A 24698-nucleotide genomic window follows, 5' to 3' on the forward strand; every position below is an offset into this window, starting at 1 on the left:
ATTTCTCCCTTGCTCATACTGTATAACTTTTCCTTTACCCAAATCATGGATCTCTCCCCCCCCCAGCTTGCCCCCTTTCCCCCCTTGACACTTTCCATTTTCAGCTCCTTTTCTCCTCCTTCCCTAACTCAGGTTCCTTCATTTCTCTTACACCTTCATCCTTAGATTCTGGCACCTTAGCCCACTGATGGTGCTGTCCTCTTTCTTGAATCCACCCTGCCCTTGGCAAGAGCCGCTGACGCGGTGTGTGAACCACAGCAATAGGCTCCCAAATGTGGTGTTGGTGCCACATACTAGGAGGGATAGGGACAAGATGGCAGGGAGTTTGGGAATGTGTGGACACAGTGGTGGAGCTCATGGCTTTGGGGCCTCCTGCCTCAGTTCCACTGTTTGCTCCCATTCAACTTCCCAGCTTTCTGCAGCTCTGATTCTTTCTTTGCTGAAAGCTCATGGACCCACTTCTCCTGCTGGGTGTTTCCGCTCTTCAAAAAGGCTTTTGTCTTATTGTTTTTGTAGGAGAGCTGATCTTAGCAAACATGATCTTGTTTTATTTATTTATTAAATAGAAGAACTGCTCAATTTGCAGCTGTCCCGAGTCCTCTGATATAGAAAACTCTAGCTCTTAGTCCCAGGCATTTGTGACCGGGCCATAATAATTCAGTGGTCTGGTTCACACATAAGCTGTGATTTGTTTAGCAAATCTTAAATTATTCCAAGTAGTCCCACAGATGATTACACAAACCATGGCTTGTTTCTCTGAAGTTTGTTTAGTTTCCCAGCTCCTTTTGTCTCATGCCTTTGTAGTTCGTTGACTGTCCGGTACCGTAGTGAAGAAAGGGTGTTGGGTTTGCATATAACACCAAGCCATAGTTAAAACAACCCAAGGATAATAAGCCAGCAACAAACCATGGCTTCAAATCATGGTTTGTTGGCAGTAAACAAGCCGTAGTTAAGCCAGTGGGAAGAGTTTATACATAACACCAAGACATCGTTTAATAAGCTATAGTTTAGTTAGCCATGGCTTAGTATTGTGTGTGAAGTGGCAAGGTGGTACCTCTAGTTACAAATTTAATTCGTTCCGGAGGTCTGTTCCGGAGGTAACTCTTCCAGGTTAGCGGAGTTTGTAACCTGAAGCGTTTGTAACCTGGGGTGTTTGTAACTCGAGGTACCACTGTACATTGATCAGAAGCATGTGGAGCTTCACCAGGCATGAACCATTAGCATTGTCAGCAGGTTCCAGTTGGAGCTGAACCCTGCCTCAAATTCTAGCTAGGGTTTGCAGTAGCAACCAGTGCCTCTTTAATAACATTCAGGTTGGCTCTCATACATTTATTGCCCGGCTTAACCTATATTCAGACTATCTCTGAGTGATTGTAGAATCACGTCAGCTTCTGTTATCAGCATACACAGCACTTTATTGCAAATGAGGAAAGGGTGTCTCTGTTTGCCCTCCTGCCTCAGAATACATAATCCAGGGCAGAGTATAAAATTGGCTGATTATTGCTGTTGATATAAGGTGTTAAAGGCAAATATGTGGCACTACTGAAGAGAGCCCTTTACGCAAACCTTTGGGTTGTATCTGCTAGCCTCATGATCACAAATATAGTCACATGCACTCTAGATTTTCATGTGAAAAGTCTGATTACTTGAAGTAGCTTATAAGGCATTATACTATTACAGACAAGCTGGTTTCCTTTTCAGTTTGCTGTCAGGCCAAGCTGCTGAGTACGTTAGGCCTCTGGTTATCTGAATGAATAAAGAATGAGGCAAAAAAGAAAGAAAAAAGGACACACCAACAGCAGAATTAATTTACACTTTTATTATTACTTTTGAATTTAAGGAGTTGGAGAGGGGAGGGATTTAGCTCAGACCAAAAGTAGGGACATTATTTTTTTTTTTAAATGTTATAGTATGACTAACCAATATCTGTTAAATCCTTGATGGACAGATTTGCTTCCCTCCTCTCCCTTCCACTGTGAATTTTGTTCTGGTGTCAGGAATCAGAAAGGAAGCAAAAAAGACATGCCCAATTTATCTCTTCTCCGCACACCTCCAAGCTTGGCCTGGAGCCTAGCGCAAAGAAATAAGATGGAGAAGGGAAAGGGTCATGGCTTCCCTCAACCTGGTGTAGTGTGGGTCTTCCCCCATTTTGCATCTACTCTGTTGCCTCACTGAGGTAGAAAACCTGTGTCTGGCTGTTTGGGCTTCACAGGGTTACGTGTTTCTTTGTCCAGCAAGAAGAGAAAAGAAATTCTCAGGTGTCAGGAAGAAGACTGGGGTAGAAATGTTTCCCCGGAGGTCTATGTGTAGAAAAGTGTGTGTGTGTGTGTGCAACCCAGAAGCAGGTTTCCTCAGGATTTTTAGGGCTCACTTCACTGTCTGAGGATTGGGCCCTCCTGCCAACTCTCAAAAGTGGACACAGGTTTGCATAACATGTCCGTGTGCTTTGTGTCATATGCAAATCCGTGTCCACTTTTGCAGGCTAAGGACCCATTAATAAATCTGTAGCCACACAGGTAATAAAATGTTTCACTTTTGGTTTCAAGGGAAATAACATGTTCATTGAAGAGCTCCTGATCCTGCAGCACGATCCTATGCATATTTATTTACTCAGAGGTTAAATTCCTCTGTGTTCAATAGGGATGGCTCCTGGATCAGTGTATATAGGATTGCAGCCCTAAAGTTTGAGAAATATGATTTTGCTGTATACTTTTTGGTTCTTTTCAGTAATCTTCTCACTTCAATTCTATATAAAGAGAATGAACTTATGCTGATTACTGAATCTCTATGTGATAATTACTTATTAGTGAGTTGCAAGGGATTACCTGCTTTAAAGCTATGAATAGCAATTATTGGTTTTAATGAGTTAACAATAGTTATTTTGTTTTTCTAACTGTAGTGATGTGCATCTAGCTTTTGAAATTATCATTTTTATCTTAAATGGGCCCATTAATATAAACAAGTAATTCTTTGAAATTTGGTTTTCTGATCCTGAAAGTTTCTAAAACAGCATTTCTAATTCATGATATTTCATTATTCAAACCACTCCCTGTCCCCCACTTTCATTTGAGCCGCATTGTAAGGTTGTCAGACAGACAGACTCAGGCAATGCTCCTAGGCACTCTGTAGCATCTCAAGCTGCACTGAGTGATAAGTTGTTCAGACAAATTGCTGAGGAGCCAGGCTAGAGACAACAGCTATAATTTGAGGCCAGGTGGGAGCTTATCGATGCCTCATGTCATCTGATCCTGCTCGCCATCTGCAGAGGTGGCACTTTAGGGAAGCAGAGATTAGGCTGGCAGTTTTCCTCTGCCTGCAAAGTGCTTTGATGGTGTTAGGGAATAAAATGTCTGAGCCTGCCTTCATAGTCGCCCAGTCTGAGACCCTAACACCACACGGAATTTCTGGCGGGCCATTTACATTTATCCAATTTTCTTCTCTATATGTTGCTAAAACTGTGGAGATAGGAGCTGAAGTAAGGTTGGGGCTCTAGAGTTGTCAAATAAAAAAAACAAAACCCTTAGCTTATTCCTTAAACCAGGATTTTATTTTATTGTTAAGTCATTTTCTTGACCATATCAATACTTCTGCAAATGGTGTTTTGCGATATGTGTGTGCGTGCGTAGGTATATAAGTGAGAACAATTGTAACTCACATACTCATTTCAGATCTTCAGTTGAGCTGAAAACAAGAGCATTTAGCAACTGCAGTTTAAAATAGGACTTTGTTCATGGTTTTGTATCCTAGCTGGTACATGCCATTTGCATGAGTCATCATGGATATAACTGACACTTGGAGATTGTTCTGCTGCCTGCAAATAGTCACTTATGGGGAACAGAATCTGAAGTGCTGTTTCCGATATACACAGTTGTTGAAACTGTGGGCTAAAGGTCTAGAGTCCACTTGCAATCTCCTGTGCTGTAAAAATTACTCTGCACTTCCTTCCATGCTTGAAATAGTCCATAACATTTTAAGTGGGGTGCGGGGGGGGGGAGCATAATTTAAAGAAAATTAAGAAAAATTAACAGAAGAAAATTTAGGGTGGTTCTCCTCCCCACCAAAATGCACACCTGGCCCTTCTGGTTGACACCAGCATTTTAATAAACTCTCCCAAATAACATGGCGCATGTTTTATTTGCTGTATATTATGGATCTGGATATTTTGTCATGCATAGAAACTGAGACGACTAGGAAAGATACTTGGCATAATTGCCCTTAAATGTACCAGAACAAAGTAGCTTCTTAAGGGAGAGAGATCATGTCGACACGCCTCTAATTTGGGGAGTTGGGATTGATGTTTCAATTTCCAGTGGTTCACGTGGCTGACAGGGCCAGGCATGAGACCAGCATAGGCCTTGCAGTCTGCATAGCTGTCTTCCTTTGAATGGGGCCTTGCTAGGAGTGTGAAAAACTGGCTTCCAGACCTACAGCCAGGTCCAAATGTGCTGTTCCTGACAGTTCTTCTGTGTACTGTGCACTTCAAAATACAATTTGTGAGGGGAAGCAGGGAGTGGGAGAAGGCATTTCTCATGAACAAGCAGCCACCTAATTCAAATTTTCTATGCATTTGTAAAGACAACGCATCAGAGAGAAGGTGCTTATGCTACCCCCCCCCCCGACCTGTTGGCCTTCCACTTACTGAAATACTTTGATGTGCTTTCATTTTCAAACAAGCAATCCCCACGTGCATTATGTGCACTCAGCTGTGCATCTGAGTATCACTGGTTCCAGAGTTCCAGCCATCTAGAAATTAATGGGATTTTCCCAGCTGCCCTCTGAAGGTTCAGTGAAAACCTTGATGGTGGCACTGGCCGATTCTAGTTTCTTAAACAGAAAATTTCAAGAAAATTGCTACCTAAGCTTGATCAGCCATTTCCTTTTTACTTATTGATAAGGTTGTCCCATTTCTACTCCCATTGCCTCATACAGGATCCCTTGCTGAGTGCGTCCCTTGTTATCTTCTTCAGTTGGCCATCCGTTGTTTGCTATTATGCTCTGTTTCGTTTCTCTTCATTGCCCTCTTTTAAATTTAGGATCCTTGGAGAAGGATTTTATTGTGCCCCCCACCACTCTGTAATGTCCTGTACTTCCTGTGTGGAGGCGTCAGACTCGGTTCCGTGCACTTGTGATGGGAGAGGCCACCCAGGGACATGCTTGAATTAGTGGAGCTGGGATTCATGCCAAGTTATCCGTGCCACTTTGGGACTTTGCCCAAAAGAGCCAGGGCTGTGATTGAACTCCCCACCCCCCACCCCACCCCATAATAATGATGGCCCATAATGAGATGGGGTGGGGGAGGGTTTGAGGCGCTACTGATATTTGATGGCATTCTTAATAGTGATCTTAACTTATTTTAATTTGGCTGTTTTTATTTTATTTTGATACAGATTTCTGACATCCATGTTACTGGAGAGTCAGAGGACATGTCTGCTAAAGAGAGATTGCTCCTGTGGACACAGCAGACAACTGAGGGTTATGCTGGTATTCGTTGTGAAAATTTCACTACCTGCTGGCGAGATGGGAAATTATTTAATGCCATCATTCATAAATACAGGTAAGCACACACTTGTTTAGATGTTGTAAAGAGTGCTTATGGAAATAACCTGAGTAAAAAATAAGACCGTATGTATCAAAGGCCCTATCTCTTACAATATGTGTCCTGCTGCTTTCTGTTGGTTGGAGTACTACAGTTTTTTGACTGCTTGCTTCACAGCTGATTGGACAATGCTGTTCCTTCTAAACCAGGGATGGTCAGCTTCTTAAGCATTGGAGGAGGCATACCTTAGGCTCAGACTGCCTGGGAAATCAGACTTCCTGGGCCTTGATATAGTTGTCCAAACTGCTGACAAAAAGAGCACTCATGTAGCTTTATAATAGCCAAGGAATAGATACAGTGGTACCTCGCAAGACGAATGCCTCGCAAGACGGAAAACTCGCAAAACGAAAGGGGTTTTGGTTTTTTGAGTTGCTTCGCAAGACGATTTTCCCTATGGGCTTCCTTTGCAAGACGGAAACGTCTTGCAAGTTTGTTTCCTTTTTCTTAAAACCGTTAATACAGTTGCGACTTGACTTCGAGGAGAAACTCATAGCACACGGTGTGGTAGCCTTTTTTGAGGTTTTTGAAGACTTTGGTGATTTTTGAAGCTTTTCCAAAACTTTTCCGACACTGTGCTTCGCAAGACGAAAAAAAACTGCAAGACAAAAAAACTTGCGGAACGAATTAATTTCGTCTTGCGAGGCACCACTGTAGATACAAGATTTTGTTTCTGTAGGGACTGCAGGAAAACAACAACATAATATGGCATTGGGCACAGAAGTTTATTTCTCAAAAAACTCAGTTTTTACTTTTAAAACTTTCTGCCCGTTGAAGATATGCTTGAAAATGCTTGTTAAATATCTGTGGAAATCTTGGAATCCAGAAAACAGACTGAGAGTATGGTCCATAGTTGGGTACAATGGGGCATATGTGCATTGGAAAGTTCCTTGCCGCTCCTGATCTAGTAAAGCCAAGGCAAATTATGTGAAATGAAAAATCAATCATGAAGAGAAACTATGCAATATGCTTTCTCTGATCAGCGATTTTGTTTTTCTCAGCACAGAATTTGGGTTGCCTAGATGCGCTCTCTCTTTCTATATATATGAGAGAGACAGGAATAACACAGCTTATGGGAAAAGAACATTCCCTTGCAGCGCTGAACTTAGTTGCTGTTTCCTCATCCGATGACAGGATCTAACAGAGATCATGTTCCCAGAAGAGAGAAATTTTAAGATACCGGTAGCCTGCCCAGCATGAGGAACTGAATGAGTATGTGCTTTATGTTGCTATCATGTGTAGAAGGAGCAGGATAGGTTAAAGGTGTCAGCTTGTGTGGATGCCTATGTTACTTCCTGTCTGCCTCTTGTAAACACGGCAGTGGAACATAGTGGTTTGGAGAACTGCAAGACTTCCATACTCTGCTGCTCCAGAAACAGGACAATTATAGATGGATTTGAACGATAGAATATGAAAAACAGCTACATATGGGTTACATAAGTATTAAATGAAAGATACGTTGGACCCAGCAATGTTGGAACTGGGTTGCCAACAATGGGAAGTCACCAAAAGGAAAACAGTTGGGGTTGCTTGGGGATGTTTATGCATACAGTGGTACCTCAGGTTAAGTACTTAATTCGTTCCGGAGGACCGTTCTTAACGTGGAATTGTTCTTAACCTGGAACTGTTCTTAACCTGAAGCACCACTTTAGCTAATGGGGCCTGCCGCTGCACCGCTGGAGCACGATTTCTGTTCTCATCCTGAAGCAAAGTTCTTAACCCGAGGTACTATTTCTGGGTTAGCGGAGTCTGTAACCTGAGGCGTATGTAACCTGAAGCGTATATAACCCGAGGTACCACTGTACTAGTATTCCAGTGTCTGTGTGGAGTTGTCCTGATCTTGCAAGATCTTTTGAGGTATGTAGCAGCCAATCAGAAATGGTGTTAGAACACGGGTAGGCAGTCTAAGGCCCGTGCGCTGGATGCAGCCCAATCACCTTCTCAATCCGGCCCACGGATGGTCCGGGAATCAGCATGTTTTTACATGAGTAGAATGTGTGCTTTTATTTAAAATGCATCTCTGGGTTATTTGTGGGGCATAGGAATTGGTTCATTATTTTTTTCAAAATATAGTCCAGCACACCATATGGTCTGATGGACGGTGGACCGGCCCACGGCTGAAAAAGGTTGCTGATCCCTGTGTTAGAACCAGAGGAGTGAAGCAGGGAGAGTGATTGTACAATAAACTCTAGCTATACTTTGAGAGACTGAGAGAGGTGTCTTACCCTGTGTAACATGTGATGAACTACAAGTCCCCGAGTTCTGGAGTTCTTGGCTGGTTTTCCTTCTTCAAAGGAGCTACAAGATGTGGCAGCCAACTGGAACAAGTGTCATAGTACCGTATTTTTCGCACCATAGGACGCACTTTTTCCCTCCTAAAAAGCAAGGGAAAATGTGTGTGCGTCCTATGGAACGAATGCAGGGGGGAAGCAGGCGGGAAAAGCCCCCAAGAGCCGCACACAAGCTCCGTGCGCTCTTGCGGGCTTTTCAACAGGAGGGAGAAGGGACTGACTGGCGGCATCAGTCCCTTCTCCCACCTCCCAGGAAAGCCAGGAGAAGCCGTGCAGCCCTTTTAAAAGGCGCGCGGCTTCTGCCGGTTTTGCGGGAGGCGGGGGAATCATCCCGCCTCCCAGGAAAGCCAGGAGAAGCCGTGCAGCCCTTTTAAAAGGCGCGCGGCTTCTGCCGGTTTTGCGGGAGGTGGTGGAATCCCCCCGCCTCCCAGGAGAAGCCGTGCAGCCCTTTTAAAAGGCGCACAGCTTCTGCCAGTTTTGCGGGAGGTGGGGGAATCCCCCCGCCTCCCAGGAGAAGCCGTGCAGCCCTTTTAAAAGGCGCACGGCTGCTTCCAGTTTTGCGGGAGGTGGGGGAATCCCCCCGCCTCCCAGGAGAAGCCGTGCAGCCCTTTTAAAAGGCGCACGGCTGCTTCCAGTTTTGCGGGAGGTGGGGGAATCCCCCCGCCTCCCAGGAGAAGCCGTGCAGCCCTTTTAAAAGGCGCACGGCTGCTTCCAGTTTTGCGGGAGGTGGGGGAATCCCCCCGCCTCCCAGGAGAAGCCGTGCAGCCCTTTTAAAAGGCGCGCGGCTTCTGCCGGTTTTGCGGGAGGTGGGGGAATTTCCTCACCTCTCACAAAAGGCAGGAGAAGCCGCGATCCCTTTAAAGGGTTTGCACGGCTTCTGCGGGCTTTTGGGAGAGGTGAGGGAATCCCCCCACCTCCCAGTAAAGCCAGGAAAGCCCTGTGCAGCCCCTCCGCCAAGGAGAGGCTGCACGGAGCTAAAGGGGAAGCCAAAACAGCGAGCGGGATCCATCCCGTTCGCTGCCTTGGCTTCCTCCATAGCTGCGCGCAGCCCCTCTGCCAAGGAGAGGCTGCATGGGGCTATGGATTCTTTAGCCCCACGCAGCCTCTCCCGGGAGGGAGAGACTGCACGGGGCTAGGGGAAGCCAAAACAGCGAGCGGGATCCATCCCGCTCGCTACCTTGGCTTGATCCATAGCTGCACGCATCCCCTCCGGCAGGGAGAGGTTGTGTGCAGCCTGTACGCTGCTCTTTGGGGCTGCGGGGGGGGGAAAATATTTTTTTTCTTGAATTCCCCCCCTAAAAACTGGGTGCGCCCTATGGTCCGGTGCGCCCTATGGTGCGAAAAATACGGTAATTAGGGGCATTGAGGTCTGTCTCTGGGATAGTGGGACACAGTGGTGCTGTTAGAATTTGCAGCCCTAGAATATCCATGTGTAAATGTGTTAGGCCTCTGGTTCCCAGAGTCCAACAGACAATAGGCTCCAGAGACAGATCTTTCAGTCCCTCCTTGTTTTCATGTATAATGCATTACTTAGCCTTTTTGGCGTGTTGGGGAGGAAGCTGCATGTAATAGACAGCAGCATTCCAAGTCAGTGAATCAAGGAGGTTTGCTTTGGGAGTGGAATTCGAAAAAGTAGTGTGAGAATGAGCGAAAAGGACAAAGACGGAGAAGCTTCTCAGTTGTTTATAGACCTACAAGTGTTTTTTGTTGTTGTGGTTTTTGTTGTTCACATGTTATAAGGATTATTGACTAATAAAATAATGGTTCTTTATTGTGTAATTCTTCAACAACTTTGTACAAGAATTGTGTCTGCCAGTTCCATGTGTCTGAAGTAGAATATCTTTTTGGGGTCTTCATGACACATGCTTCTCAAGAAGATCTAGGAGAGTGTTTGTTTTTTGTTGCTTTCTTTCCACTAACTGCACATATGAATAAATAATCTGTACTTGCTTTCTAAGTGCTGTCTCCCTCTTGTGTTAGTTCATGCTCATTTCACCACCCCAGGTAACTGAGCAGTTGCCTTGTGATACAGATTCACATGGATCTCAAACAGCCATGCCTATAACCTACATTAAGGCACACATCAGAAGTTGAGTGAGAAGGTCACAGTGAGAGACATAAACCAGCAGAGAGGGAAGAGATGGGGAGAGGCAAGGCTAAGGAGGACACAACGCAAGCAAATGCATATTTAGACTGCATTTAAATTGTGCGTGGGCACTAAGGAGTCCTTGGGCAGCAGAGGTCAAGATGTTTTGTGTACATTGCAAAGGTGCATATGTGAGACGTAACTATAAAAGGGTCCTTTGTCTTGTTCATTCAACATGCGTTTCCCCACTTTATTTTCCTGCTGCTCACTCATTTCATACAATCTGGTGAATGCCAATAAATTGGATTATCTGGTAGCAGCCAGGAGGACAGAAACTTGGGGAGGAGGTGTGCACAGGAAAATTGCTCCTATAACAGAGACATTAGTGAAGAGCGCACCTGGACTATTGTGTACTGTTCTTGGCACAACATTATAGGAAGGATATTGAAAAGGTTGGGAATTATTACCCAGAAGGGCAAATAAATGGTAAAGATATTTACTGGCTGCATCTCTGAACAGATGCAAGGATAGGTTTACGATTATATTAGAAAGGGAATGTTAAGAGACCAATTCAGGGCCTGGGAAGGTTTCCTTTGACTTGAATGGGCTATTTAAAAGCTTTATCGGTATGGGGAGGTGTGGAACAGTAGCCCTCCCTGCAAAGAACAGGAAGAGAAGCCAACAAAAGGCCACATGCAGAAGCAGAAATTTAGCCCTGCAGATGATTTCATGCAGCAGACACAGCCATGTGAGCTCCCAGATGTTTACAAATGTGGCAGAAGAACAGGAAAAGAATTCTAGGTGGGGAAAGTTTTCAAAAGTCTGAACCCTCCTTCAAGGCAAACCAGTCATACGCAGCAGAGCTTTGGTTTAGAACTTCTGTTTCATGCCAGGCTGCAGGACAAATGCTGGCACACGCCGTACCATAGTGATGTTAAAACATGTTGCAGGCGATCAGGATCTAACTTGAGTGCATTCCTTGAGGATAGGAGAAGCGGTGATGCCAACATCTGCCGCAACTTGTTGACTGCCTCCAGCTACAAATCAGAAAGAAACAAAACATTACTAAGTGTCAAGCCTTGGATTGCTATGAGATACGTTTGAAAGGAAGACAAAAGATTTTTTATTTTATTTTTTTGCAATTGCTAGTTTCTGCTTGCCATTTTCTAAAGAATAGCTTACCATTGCCTTATCTTTTGAAGGGAAAATAAAAGCTCTACTAAGAGGGGGAGAAGGAAGGAACGTGGTAAGCCTCATTTTATTGAATAGAGACGTTTTGTGAGGACCCTACATGTCTTGGCTACAATGGAGCGCTCAATACTAAGGATTTTCCGACTGAGAAAGGGAACTAAGCTTCCAGGTTGATTCAAATGTCTTTAATGTACTCCACAGGCATACTTTTTCATAGTGGATCTTAGCACTAAGTCGCTTTATATATTTACACTTAAAGAAATGGAGCATAAGCCAGCAATCGCTACACATGTTTAACTTCGGTTGGATCATGCTACATTTCAGAATGCTAAGGTGTCTGCAACTTTATTAATAATTGTGCAGGCCGTTTCATTCTAATGTTTCTTCGGCTTAAGCACAAGCAAAATATTATATTAGGGTGGCCTGTGCCATGCCTCTGATTCTTTCAGATCTTATTAAGCTAGGTTCATTTAGTACTTTGAAGAGGGATTAGGGTGCATTGCCTTGCCAAAGTGGCAGCTCTTTCCTTCTGGTGCTGCATTGTGGAATTTTGGGAAGATGCCCACTACCCTTTAGGTGGAGAACATTTGGAGACATCCCCTTTTCTTAAAGCGCAGTAGCTGTATAGCTCAAATACCTGTTGGAAGTTGGTTTTCCCCCCCATTTTTTTATTTTCCATTTTTTTTTAAACAAACAAATAAACAAACATAAATCTCAACCATATTTAAGCCAAACTTAGTAACATTGTTAAATGACTTCCTCGTATCCCCCTGGTTGAATTTCAGTGGATATCATTCTAACAGTTTTCCAAAACCAATATTCTTATAAAATTAACTTAATCACTTAACATCTTTCTTTCTTTCAAATTCCACACTAAACATATTAATTCATCACATTACCCATTTCAATCCTAAGCCTATCTGTTTTTTTGCAAGCATCTCTAATTAATTTAACTTAACATATTTAACTAAATAGTCTTTAAATTTCGTCCATTCTTCCTGGTACTCCTCCCCCTTCTGGTCACAGACTCTTCCGGTCAGATCAGCCAGCTCCGAAATATCCATCATTTTCATCTGCCAATACCTGTTGGAAGTTATTAATTAATTTTACTTATCCACTAATGTTAATTTATTCATTCATCCCTAGCTGGGGACAAGGCTTAGAAGGAATAAATCCTGGTGGTTACATTCCTTCAGTTCCAGTGTTACTTTTAAAAAAAAAGAAGTTCATTTAGCTCTTTGATTACATGACTCCCTTTTTCTTAGCATGGGAAAGCTTTGCTATATTTCCTTTTCAAGGCAGTCATTGCCTAATTGTCCAAGTGGTTTTTTAACTTCACAGTGATAAGATACTGTGCCCATCAGTGCAAAAATTTGGATTTGAAGAGTGCTGAGATTTCTTTACTACCACCTTAAGCAAACTTATTTTGTCACCATCTTCCAACCCTTATGTTGCTGTATGTGTGAACAGTTGGTGAGAGATCTAAACTGGGGGTTAGAATTTTGAGAGCACTTTGTTGATAAGATTTTTCATTATTTATTTACTTACTCTGAGTAAACACACCCTGCCAATCAATCAAATGATTCTCAATGTGAATTACAGTACAAACAGCAGGTTGTAATAATACAAAAACAAACAAAGCCAAAGAGAGCACACGCAGCAGCAGCAGTCCTTAGTCCTTTGGCCTATATAGCTTTGCTAGAGCATTGTCTTCCTTTAGTTTTGCAGCCCCAGAGCAACAGGCAGGCAGGGAGAAGCTGCTCCTTTCTCTGCCCGATGGATGGGGCCAGGTTGGCCTTGCACTTGCTGCAGTGTTGTTTATACAAGGCATGGGATGCAGCCTCCCAGTGGCCCTTAGTTTCCAAGCAGGTACTAGAAGCTGGAATGTGCTTCCCATTCAACTCTGCTTTCAAGGCAACGTGGATGGATTATATGGATGGAATTCTACATCACGCTCTTCCAGTTATTCTCTCTGAGCAAGCATTTGAGCTTGCCAAATGGAACATTCCCCTCTCTTCTCTCCCCTTGTGTTTTTCTAGGGATTATTCTGCCTCCACCGTGCACACCCCCGCCAATTTGGGGGGAGAGGAGGGGGAAAGCCCCATTGTTCAAGTGGAAGTCCTTGCACAGGGCTTCTGTTGATGGGGCTCATTAGGTGAATCCTGTACATAATAATATTTTCTAGAGAAAGGATTAGCTGGATCTTTCCCGTTGTGTTTAGTGAATGTGAAGATATGAAGGAGAAAGTCCTTCTGCTAGATCAGGGGCAAGGCTTACCGGGCATAGGCCGGATCACTCCTGCAAAGAACCTCCGTGGGCCGGGCTGGCGCAGCGTGACGCTGAAAATCGCATCTGTGGCCCAGACGTCGAAAATCGTGCCTGCGCAAAAGCGATTTCCGGCACCACAGACTTGCACAGCTGTGATTTCTGGCACCTGGGCATCTGCAGAAGCGATTTCCAGAGCTCCGGAAGAGAGTCTCCACGCTGTGCCGGTTTAGCACAGCACGCAGGGACTCACCAAGCAGGCGGCTCGGTTCGGGGGAAGCTCGTGGGCCAGTTAAACAGCTTCTGTGGGCCGCTTCCGGCCCATGGGCCGCAGGTTGGGGACCTCTGTGCTAGATGGAGGAAGAAGCCACCACTGCTGTGAAATAATAGCTAAGAGTGTGAATGAAGGGTCTGAAATTTATTCTGTTCAGATCTTCTTGTTTATCAGTAGGCTAGCTGACTTCAGGCAGGCCAAACTTTGCTCAGCTCCACCCACAACCCCAGTTTGCAATATGGCAATAATCAAGCAGGCCTAACTTGCAGTTAATGTTTGAAGGGTTACTGAGGAAATGTAGGCAATTGGCTTTGAACAATTGAAATGCACTCATATTTCCTCATGAATGAGGTATAGTCACTAATAAGGCTAAAGGTGGGTTGTGTAAGTGAGGTAATATGTCAAAATGCAAAGGTGCACACCAAATTGAGCTAAACTTACATCTAAAGCATTTAATATGTCATCCTGACTTTTGCATAATTCATTTCATTTTAGACTGATTATGGTCTAATGGAATCACAACATTTTCTGTATGTGAAGCCTCTTCAGTGAGAAGGTGTGACAGACGTTGTCTAAATCAGAAATCTTTCCATTCCTTCTTCAGTCACGTGCATTATTTTTAATGAGCAGCGCATGTCCTGGCATGGTCTTTGATGGCTTTTAGCAATTCCCTCGTGCAGAGAAATGTATGGCTGTCTCACGCACCTGTCCATTATTATCCTTTATGAGTATGGAGGCTAGGAATTTTTCATATGTGCATGCATTACCTAATTACAGCAATTAAAAAAAAAACAAGATTATACTTGGGTGTTCACTTAATTTTACACTTCCAGCCTTGGCTCCTCTGCTGATAGTAATACTCCCAGAATAGGAGACCTACCGGTACTTTTATGTGGACTAAGAAATATCACCATACCATTTCTTTTTGCTTCAGTCAAAGATTAATCACAGCATTCTAAGCACTCCCTGCTTCTCGGGAGATTAAAACTGTTTTGGCTAATTGCCTGTCCCGAAAATGCTTGTGCATATTTACTGCTTAAAGGCAGCTTTTTTTTTCCTTTTTTTTTTTTACTGAATAGCATCAGTCATGCATTGTTGCTCATGTTTTTATTGTACCAATTCCTTGGATCTAACTGTTGGCAAGCAAATGTGAGGCCAGTTCATATGGCTGTATGAATTGGCCTTTATTTTTGCCTGCTTGGTAGTCATGCCCAAGTGCTGGATAAAGTTATTATGTCATCATAATCACCCTGACCAGGTATCATAATCCCATGGTTACAACTAGAGTTGTATACATTTGGTTTGAAAAATACTGTGGGGCCAGGAAGTGGAGCAGAGTATAACCTAGAGAAGTCTAGCAGTTTGGAGTAGAGAAGATGGAATCGCGAAGGTATGTTGTAGAGCATTTTCTCGGTGAATCTGGCAAGTGATAGGATTGAGTCTGACAGAATCTAGGGCAGGTATGAGGAATATGTGGCCATCCCATCCAGTTGTTGTACTCCCAGATCCCATCAGCCCCTGCCAGCATGGCCAGTGTTCAGGAATTATAGGAATATTACCCAACAGCATCTTAAGGGTCACAGGTTCCCCAATTCCAGTCTTGAGTTTACTCGCTTTTCAAGAATTAATTAACAGTGACCTGCAGCATCTTAATTTTACTGTTAAGGTGGTTTGTTATGCCCTTTACCCCTCCATTTAAGCAATTAAGACATACTTTGTGGGGTGCAGTGGTTTGAAGTGCTGCTTCTGAATATTCTGGACTATATGCCTGCAAATCTGTGATGGTGAAACTTTAGTTCAGAGCTTTCCAAACTTTTCATGTTGGTGATGCACTTTTTAGACATGCATCGCTTTGTGACATGGTAATTCAGTTTTACTAGCAAACTGGAGGCTAAACTAACCCCTTATAAGAGATACGGGCACACATCGCGTGACATACCTACACACCACAGCCAACACAATAACGTGTTGTGACTCACTGTTTGGAAAGCTCTTCTTTAATGGAAGTTATAAGAAGATAAGTGGAGCCATAGCCGCACCATCCTGCTTCCTAGAGTGGCCAACAAAACACACATGGGAAGGTCAAAGCATAGCTTGAAAACAATAACCTCTGTTACTTACCAGGAACTGGTTTTCTGTAGCCCACTGCCTAAGAACTTGGGAGTTCCGTATAGCCATCATAGCTAGCATCTCCTTCAAAAACCATCTATGCTTGTGGCCACTACCACATATTGGTAAATTCAATACATCAGATATGTCTTGTGTGAAGAAATACTTACTTCCCCCCCCCCCATCCTACAATTGCTGCCCCTAAGTTTCATTTGTTGAAGTGGCAGAACAACTTATTTCTATATGGTTGTATGAATTATCCCCCCCTTTTGGTCTCTGATTGTCACGTCCAAGCATCCACCAAGTGTGAGATGAGGTCATAACCACCCTGCCCAGATACCATAATCCCATAGGCACAACTAGGGTTGTTAACCAAAAAATAGTTTGATACCAGCAGGTGGAACCAGGGCAGAACCTGAAGAAGTTTAGCTGGTTGAGGTAGACACAGAATGGAATCGGTAAGGTAAAATGTACAGCCAAGGGCATTGTCTGGGTGGAATCCTTGTCTGGTTATGAGGTTGATGGTTTTTTTCTAGCAGCTAGTACAGGTTACCTGGTAGAAAATAATGGTCAGAGCAATAAAATACCAGCTGGTTTGCAAACCCAGTCGCAACCCTAATTTAAACAGGTTGGGTTGCTTGAGAATATTCTGGGGTTATATGCCAGCAAATCTGTGATGGTCAAACTCTGTAAACATCTCCAGCTTTTTTCTGCTGTGGTTGTCCTGTGTTTGCTGTGAATTTGTCCTTAGATTTGTGATCCAGCAGTTAATCTTTTGTCATTATCCTTTATTTTTGATGTGAATTTGGGTTTGTATACGCACAGAACATGTACCTTTCTTTCTGAACAACTCCCTCTTACAGTGCTTTATTGTAAGTGGCTTATTAAATTTGAGGGAGTTTAGAAGTAGCACCCAGGTTTGGGAGAAGCTGCACTTCAGGGTGGGGGAATGAAAAACATGAGAATTTCCTAGCCTGGTTTGCACATCATAATAAGGCAAACCACAGTTTACCAGGACTGTACAAAAATAGGTTACTCCTGGAGAAGAACTTGCAGTTGCATTGCTTTTCCTTTTAGCTTGGTGCAGCACAGCAGCTGAGGCATGTTTTCCGATCCCAGACATGAGTTAAGCTTTTCTCTTCCGTAACCACAAGACCAGATGAAACATGTTATATATTTATAGAAACAGGGCCTTAAGTTTGCTTGCTTATGTGCATAAGAAATTTTGTGCATCCTTTGTACAGCAACCTCTAGCTTGGTTCTGCCGCAAGACCATAGTTTTATTTTATTCTTAGATGTGTTGCAGTTTTTACAGCATTTCCCCCCTCCTTTGTAGCACATTCTAAGCAAAATCTTGTAAGAACAAAATATATTTAGGGAGCACCACTGATTTGTGCAGCTCTGTTCTCTGGTGTCTGTCTTATAGCTGCATTTTATCCTCTGTTTTTGTGCCTGGATCTTCAATAGCTCATGCATACAAACTTCTGTGCACTGAAATGTTGTTGCCCAGTTTCATTTCCACCCCCTTCTGCTCCATTAGATTCCACTATGGAAGGCCTCCCAAACGTCAGGGGTGGCTTTTTGGAGTGGGGAGAACAAGGGTGATTATGGAAAGCCTAAAAAATCTCGGAGAATATCTGAAAGAGTTTTCTGTGCTGCCCATCATAATTAAGTTAACTAACACATTATCTCCATATTGTTTAGAGGTCTGACAGAAGAGGGGCCTTTTCAGAAGTAAAAAGGAAAAAACACACATCATGTATTTGGAAAGTGAGCGGTTTATTTTGGGTGTGGCACATGTAGTGCTGGGATTTTTTCAAGTGAATTATTCTCTCTCTTTCTGAGTTATTTGTGTGCTTTCTTCGGTGGCAAATACCCAGCTTCTCTGAAATCCCTGCCATAGAATGACTCACAGTGTTATGACTAAAGGCTGGGTCATTTATCCCTTGAGGCACACTGTTGAGTATAATATTCCTATTGTATGCATGATGTCACAATTTGAAAGATTTTAGAATTTGCACAAGGTAGCATTTTTCTGTGAATGTTGAACATGGGGATATATATACATACACATACGTACTCAGGCTTGGTGCACACATAGTGCCAGGGATAGCTTGGTTTCAATCTCTTGTTTAAGAACTATGTTAAAAGCTGGTTGGCGAAACATTTTTGAGAATTGCTTTTTTAAAAACTTTTTTTATTCAAAATTAAAACAAAAATATCATCCTTATTCCCCCCCCTTTTTCCTCCCTCCCCGTCCCTCCCCCCACAAAACCCACCCCCCGACTTCCTCAGCTCCAGTCTTTGATTTCTCTAAAAATGCTGTTTTCTGCATGCTACACAGTTGTATAGCTCCTCAAACTATTTAGCTGATTATTATCAATAAAAAGTTTGTGAATGTTTATTCAAAGCCAGCCAAGGAGTCCAGTTCACTTTGCTGCGTCTTCAAATACTTTGTAAGGGTTCCCATTCATCTTTAAAGTCACAGGTATCCTTGTCCCGTAGCTTGTATGTAAGTTTTGCCAGTTCTGCATAGTCCATCCATTTTTCTTGCCATGATTCTTTAGTTGGGGTTTCTTCAGTCTTCCATCCTTGTGCTATTAAAACTCTCATAGCTGTTGTCGTGTACATGAAGATGTTTTTCAGCTTTTTTGGCAGATCTTTCCCTACAACCCCTAATAAAAATGCTTCAGGTTTTTAAACATTTTTTAGAATTGCTTTAACCAACTTTTACTAAGAGTGGTTACCTTGGTGTATATGCAGTGCTGTACCATGAGTAAGAAATATTAGTTTGAAATCTGTGACAAGCACTTACGGTACCTTTGCAGTTAATAGGATTATTTTGTTTTGAAGAAAATCCAATTTGCCCCCTCTTGGATGAAAACTTTGTTAGCTGCCCGCTTTCAGCCAGATAATCGTTGCTTCTGTTTTGTTGTTTTTTTCTTTTCCCATGAACAGGCAAGGCTTGCATAACAACTTGCCCTTTCTTGTCCTGAAAAGTCAGCAGCTGAACAGGCATCATTTTGTGTTTTTTATCTCACGTTTTGCTATATTACTATCGGCATGTGTGAAATGTCGTGGATTTCAGCAAAATGAAAACAGCAGGCATCTGCTTTCAGATATAAATGTTGTTGTTTTTACAATTCACTTAGTATATGCTATGATGTGAAATCCTCCTTAATCTTTCCTCTGCATTACTGTGACATAAAATATTAGTGCTTTCCAAGTTCACTCTTCTAACAATTCTTTGTAGTTCTTTATGTGCATATTAAATCTGTAGAAAATGTTATTGTTTTTCCTTTTCAGTTGAAGGAATTAATTTCACTTTAAATTCAAATGGGTGAGAGGGGTCTGTTGCAATAACTTTAGACTGAAGTCATGGGGAATAGCTTATTGATATTAAAGTCCTGTGTTTTTGTTGCATTTTTTGCTTGAAATCCCTCTTCTGTTTTAAGGAATTGGAATAGGTCTTCTACACAAAGGGAAACTTGCCAAAACGTGAACCCAAAATTGGGGAGCGAAATAAATTCAGGTTTACTCTGTGAATGATTTCAATGGTCCCTAGAATTTGTATCTCATTAATTCTATCAGCAGGGAAATGAATAAGTCCTTTTGTCCCCTGTTGTTCCCTGAAATTACCACTGGTTACTTACCTCTTTTTATGTTCACTTCTCTTTCTTAACATCAACTCCTTTATTTTGCCGCTTAAAACGTAATTGTATATAATATCATCTACACTGATGCATCTCCTCTTAGGTAATGATTGAATTATGGGTAACATTTTCATTCAGATAGAGTACTGCCATCTGCTTCTGCTTTGCAGGGTCTGCTAGGTGCTCACTGGAGACACTATACATCCTTACGTTTCTCTTAATTTCTTGGCTGCAGCTATGCTACTTATACCAATGGGGATGTGCTTTGCTGAGTCAGTCAAGCCAGACATCAGTCTTTAAAGAATTTAAAGCCTTATAGTGCTATTGATGGAGTAACTGATTGAGAGGTGGTATTGATGGACCTTGCCAAAATTGAGACATGCAGACAGTATGTGGACCTCTAGAAAAGATGTTCCACTAATTGTGAATGTTAAAAAGAGACTGTGTGAAGACCAGACAATGTAAGATCTAAGGAATAATTTGGTGCAGCGTTATAAAGACCTCGTGGAAGTAAGGTGCTGGACTAGATGGGTCATTGGCATGATCCAGCAGCCTTCTCTTATGTTATTAGGAAGGGCAGTTAGCCCAACCCTTTACAGGATCTCAATGCATTTAACTCCCTTTCACTTCATAAAATATCCCCATGAGATTTGCCCTATCCCTAGCAGAGAGATGAGACTGCACAGTTAGGGTTTAGAAAAGAACTGAAATGACTCTGACCAAGGTATCCACTATTTTTCGCAAATAATTTGATTTGACGGGAAATTCCTTCCTGAAGCTGAATATTGAAACAGGTTGCATCCCAGGTATGGAGGAAAAATCCCTCCTCTAACTAAACGAAAGAGTTATATCCTTCATAAATGCATCCACTGAAATTAATGAAGATCTTACCTACCACAGTATTTTCCAAAATCAAACTTAAATTATTGTTTTTGTCTTGCAGGCCGGACCTGATAGACATGAATACCGTTGCTGTTCAAAGCAACCTTGCAAATTTAGAGCATGCTTTTTTTGTAGCAGAAAAACTTGGTGTTGCCAGACTTCTGGACCCCGAAGGTGAGTTTGTGAATGGGATCCTTAGTAGATCATAGCATCAGACTGCATTGGAATTGTAACTCTCTAATGTATGTATTAGGGACGCGGGTGGCGCTGTGGGTAAAAGCCTCAGCGCCTAGGGCTTGCCGATCGAAAGGTCGGCGGTTCGAATCCCCGCGGCGGGGTGCGCTCCCGCTGCTCGGTCCCAGCGCCTGCCAACCTAGCAGTTCGAAAGCACCCCCGGGTGCAAGTAGATAAATAGGTACCGCTTACCAGCGGGAAGGTAAACGGCGTTCCGTGTGCTGCGCTGGCTCGCCAGATGCAGCTTTGTCACGCTGGCCACGTGACCCGGAAGTGTCTCCGGACAGCGCTGGCCCCCGGCCTCTTGAGTGAGATGGGCGCACAAACCCCAGAGTCTGTCAAGACTGGCCCGTTCGGGCAGGGGTACCTTTACCTTTACCTTTAATGTATGTATGGTAGACATTAGCTGTGGCATGTCTTTTTTTAGATGTTGATGTCTCCTCGCCTGATGAGAAGTCAGTAATCACTTATGTGTCATCACTTTATGATGCATTTCCCAAAGTACCAGAAGGTGGTGAAGGCATCAGTGCACATGTAAGTAAAATATTAGCAATTACAAACTACGTTCACATACAAAACAAGCTTGTCATGGAGAAGGATTAATTTCACTGGCAATTGTAAAGAAAAGAGGATATTATCTGATTGCTGGGATTTGGACATTCGAACCTGGCTTGGTAGTATGTGAGAAGTCTTTGCAGCTGATTTTACAGTTGTGTCACCTTTTGTCGGTCATGTGCCTCCATCAGCAGTCTGACCACCACATTCTGCACCAGCTGGAGCTCCAAAATCAGGCTCAAGGGAAGCCCTACATAGAGTCCATTGCAGCAGTCCTGCCCTGAGGTTACTAAGTACATTGGTCTGACCATCCCAGTGTAGGAACCGCCATAACTGGTGGATGTGATAAAGCTAAGATGTTGCAGTGGGTCAGTGCATCTGGCTGTTAATCAGAAAGTTGGTGGTTTGAGCCTACCCAGGGACAGCTGTGGGCAGGATTCCTGCATCGCAAGGAGTTGGAATAGCTGACCTTTAGGTAAAAGGCACACCTAGTCACATGGGACATTTGTGTCTCTAGTGATAGAGATCTATCCAGGAGTACCTATTCACTTTCTCCTTTAGAGAGAGTGTGACTCTGTCCAGAACGAGCATGTTGCCCCATCTTTTAGACATGGGACCTACGCACCCAAAGCACAGTTTATTGACCCCATGACACAGGTGCCAGTGGGCCACTGCCAGCTCATGATACATGGTTGGTAGGGGAATGAAATGAATAGAAGCAAAGGAGAAATTACGGCTGGGCCTAAACATCGTATTCAGTGCAGCGATGGGAAGGAGATGGATATACAGATAAGGGAGATAACTGGGGGTTTTTGGACCAGGAGCTAAAGAAGCATAGGGCCAATGTTGAATCTGAATACTAAGAGTTGCATAGAAAGTGGATTGCCCTAGTTTTGAACTGTGGGCTTCTTCCATCACTGCAGCATTATGAGCAGGGAACTCAGTAGGAGCACGAAGGGCCAAGAGAGAGAGATGGCTATAGGACTCACTATCCTATTCTGAGTTGGTTTAGCGGCCCGTCAGGTCTGTTGCTGTAGGCTTCCAGTGCTACAAAATGCTTTGATAGAACTTGATTCCTACTTGCTTGCTAGGATGTTGAAGTCAAGTGGGTTGAATACCAGAATATGGTGAACTACCTCATCCAGTGGATCAGGCACCATGCCACGATGATGACTGACAGAGCGTTTCCAAACAATCCTGTGGAACTCAAGGTAATGTTTACATTATCAAGATACAGAATAAAGTGCATTCTGCATTAATTCTTTTAGAGGGATCACCTACCTATTTAGAGCATGATTTACAAACTCCTATACAAATTAGTAACAGCCTACTCATATTCCCTTGTGTGCCACTGCTGGAGCACATAATATTGGGCTCAAAAATTCTCAACTCTTTCCCTCAGATGCAGCCTGTCTCTTGTCCAGCTAGAGCACTGATTCTTAGTCCAACCTCACTTATAGCCAGGAAACAATCCATGAATTCAGAAGAAAAGCATTGGTAGGGCTTTCCTGGGAGTGTGGGTGGTAGTGCAAGTTGCATAATTGAATGCTTCCCAGAATAAAAACATTCTGTTGATGGGAAGCTAGCATGTCAGAGAGAAGGCTAAGCCTTCTATTGGTCATGTTAGTTTTATTAATTAAATGCATATATCCCCCTTCCTCCCAGAGGAGCTCAAATAAAGTTTACCATAAACAGAGTTTTACACAATGGGTAGTCAGCGATACAGCTATCTTCTGACCTTGTAGATTTTGACCCTCAATCACCCCATGCAGGTAAAAAGCTCACCAGGTCTTGGCTAGTTACACATTGTAGCCGTTGGGCTCCTAGAAATTTGGGAAGAAGACACAGTCCAGTTGTACAGCTTCCATGTCAGTATTGAGCAGCACAGGGGATTCCCCTGGCTTGGAGGCACTGAGATGAAATTTTAACTGAGGCTGTGCGAACCATTGCCCAATCTAACTCAAAGTTTGGGGTCTGGACTGTCAAGTCACATTCCGAAGGAAGAAATTGAACAGAATTCTGTGCCAGCTGCTGTTTTCTGGATTGAAACCATGAATGCCAGTGCTCGGAATAGTCAGTATTATATTTGAATTTAAGGCATGGGGATGCCAAGTGAAGGTTGAATTAGGCACTTGACATTTTAATTCTCCTCTTACCATTGTAAATCTAAGAAGTGGTTTGGTTAGGATAGTGAGTAAACCCACACAAACCGGTTCCACACTTATGGGCATGAAAAGATTTTCAAAAGCTTCAGCAGACCAACAATTCAGAGTAAATAGTAAAACTATCTTTTAGAAACATGACAGCAATGCTTGTTTGTTTTTCTTTAGGCACTTTATAACCAATATTTACAATTTAAAGAAACAGAAATTCCACCAAAGGAGATAGAGAAATCAAAAATCAAACACCTATATAAATTACTGGAGGTAAGCCATTTTTTAAAAAAATGTATTTTTGAATGCTGGTCTTGTTTCCTTTTATCCTGGCTTTATGTAATCATTCCTTGTTTTGAAGGTTTGGATAGAATTTGGGCGTATCAAGCTTCCTCAAGGTTACCACCCAAATGACATAGAGAAAGAGTGGGGGAAGCTAATTATTGCTATGTTGGAAAGAGAAAAAACACTTCGACCAGAAGTTGAAAGGTATGTTGGTATTTTTGTTTTACAAGCTTGCTTCTCTGCCTGTTTGTTTGAAAATGGCCAGTGCGGTATTTTGCGAAATGGACAAGGGCACTTTTATTAGAATACTTAAAATCAACTTTAGGTACATTGGCAAGTTAGAATCTTATTTGATAGGCTCAAACGTTTATTATAAGAAATCCATCCAAACCTAAGTTTAATTTTATTACTAGGGTCTGCACCCCTGCTTGCTCTGCTTGCTAACCCCACTGCCACTTCCCCCCACATTAACTTCCTAATCCACACAGCTGCTCAGCTTACTATTCACCTTCCCAACCCCATTTCTGAAGCCACTTCTTTCTTCTCTTCTGCAGCCCCTCTTTGCACCCCTGTTTTTACCTTTGCCCCCATGCCCATGTCTCCTCTCACCCTTTTGTGCAAGCCCCCTTGCATACAAAGTACCCCCCCCCCCCAATAATCTCCTGCATTTCCTCTTCCCACACATTACTGCTAAGCACCCTTTCCATCTTCCGGCCAACTATGAAGCCACTGTCCTCTCCTGCTATGCAGATTCTTTCATGCCCCTGTTTACCTCTTCCGATGCCTCCTATTCCCTTCTTTATTTTTGCAGCCTCTTGTGCATTCCCATTTTCACTTTCACTCTGTTTTTTTCTTCCACCTTCCTTCCGTTTTTCAATTCTTCTTTGCGCACAGATCACCCCCCCCAACATAGCCATGCCTCCTCTGAACTCCTATTCTGCAGCCCCTTTGCACATACCCACACCACTTTCACCTTCACCTTCTTTTTCCTCCATCTTTTTTCAACTCTCACTTGCATACAGACCACCCCTCTTTCCGTGTCTCTTCCTCTCCTAATCGGTAGCCCCTTTTGCACACACAACCCACCATGATGTATGTTACTGTATCTTTAAGATGAGTAGATTAAT

General features: G+C 43.1%; 1 protein-coding gene across 11 annotated transcripts in view; it reads left to right on the plus strand.

Annotated features, from left to right (window-relative positions):
* The window catches only part of DST (dystonin), a 299556-nt gene that overhangs the window by 105665 nt on the left and 169193 nt on the right, over window positions 1–24698 (plus strand). For all 11 annotated transcript variants that reach the window (XM_082218107.1, XM_082218116.1, XM_082218117.1 and 8 more), the window contains 6 exons: window positions 5388–5554; window positions 20406–20518; window positions 21006–21112; window positions 22225–22344; window positions 23464–23559; window positions 23648–23775. In XM_082218107.1, coding sequence (XP_082074233.1) covers window positions 5388–5554; window positions 20406–20518; window positions 21006–21112; window positions 22225–22344; window positions 23464–23559; window positions 23648–23775 — 731 coding nt within the window. The remainder of the gene's footprint in view (window positions 1–5387; window positions 5555–20405; window positions 20519–21005; window positions 21113–22224; window positions 22345–23463; window positions 23560–23647; window positions 23776–24698) is intronic.

This window comes from Podarcis vaucheri (genome assembly GCF_965113315.1).
Source record: "Podarcis vaucheri genome assembly, chromosome: 3".
Classification (NCBI taxonomy): domain Eukaryota; kingdom Metazoa; phylum Chordata; class Lepidosauria; order Squamata; family Lacertidae; genus Podarcis; species Podarcis vaucheri.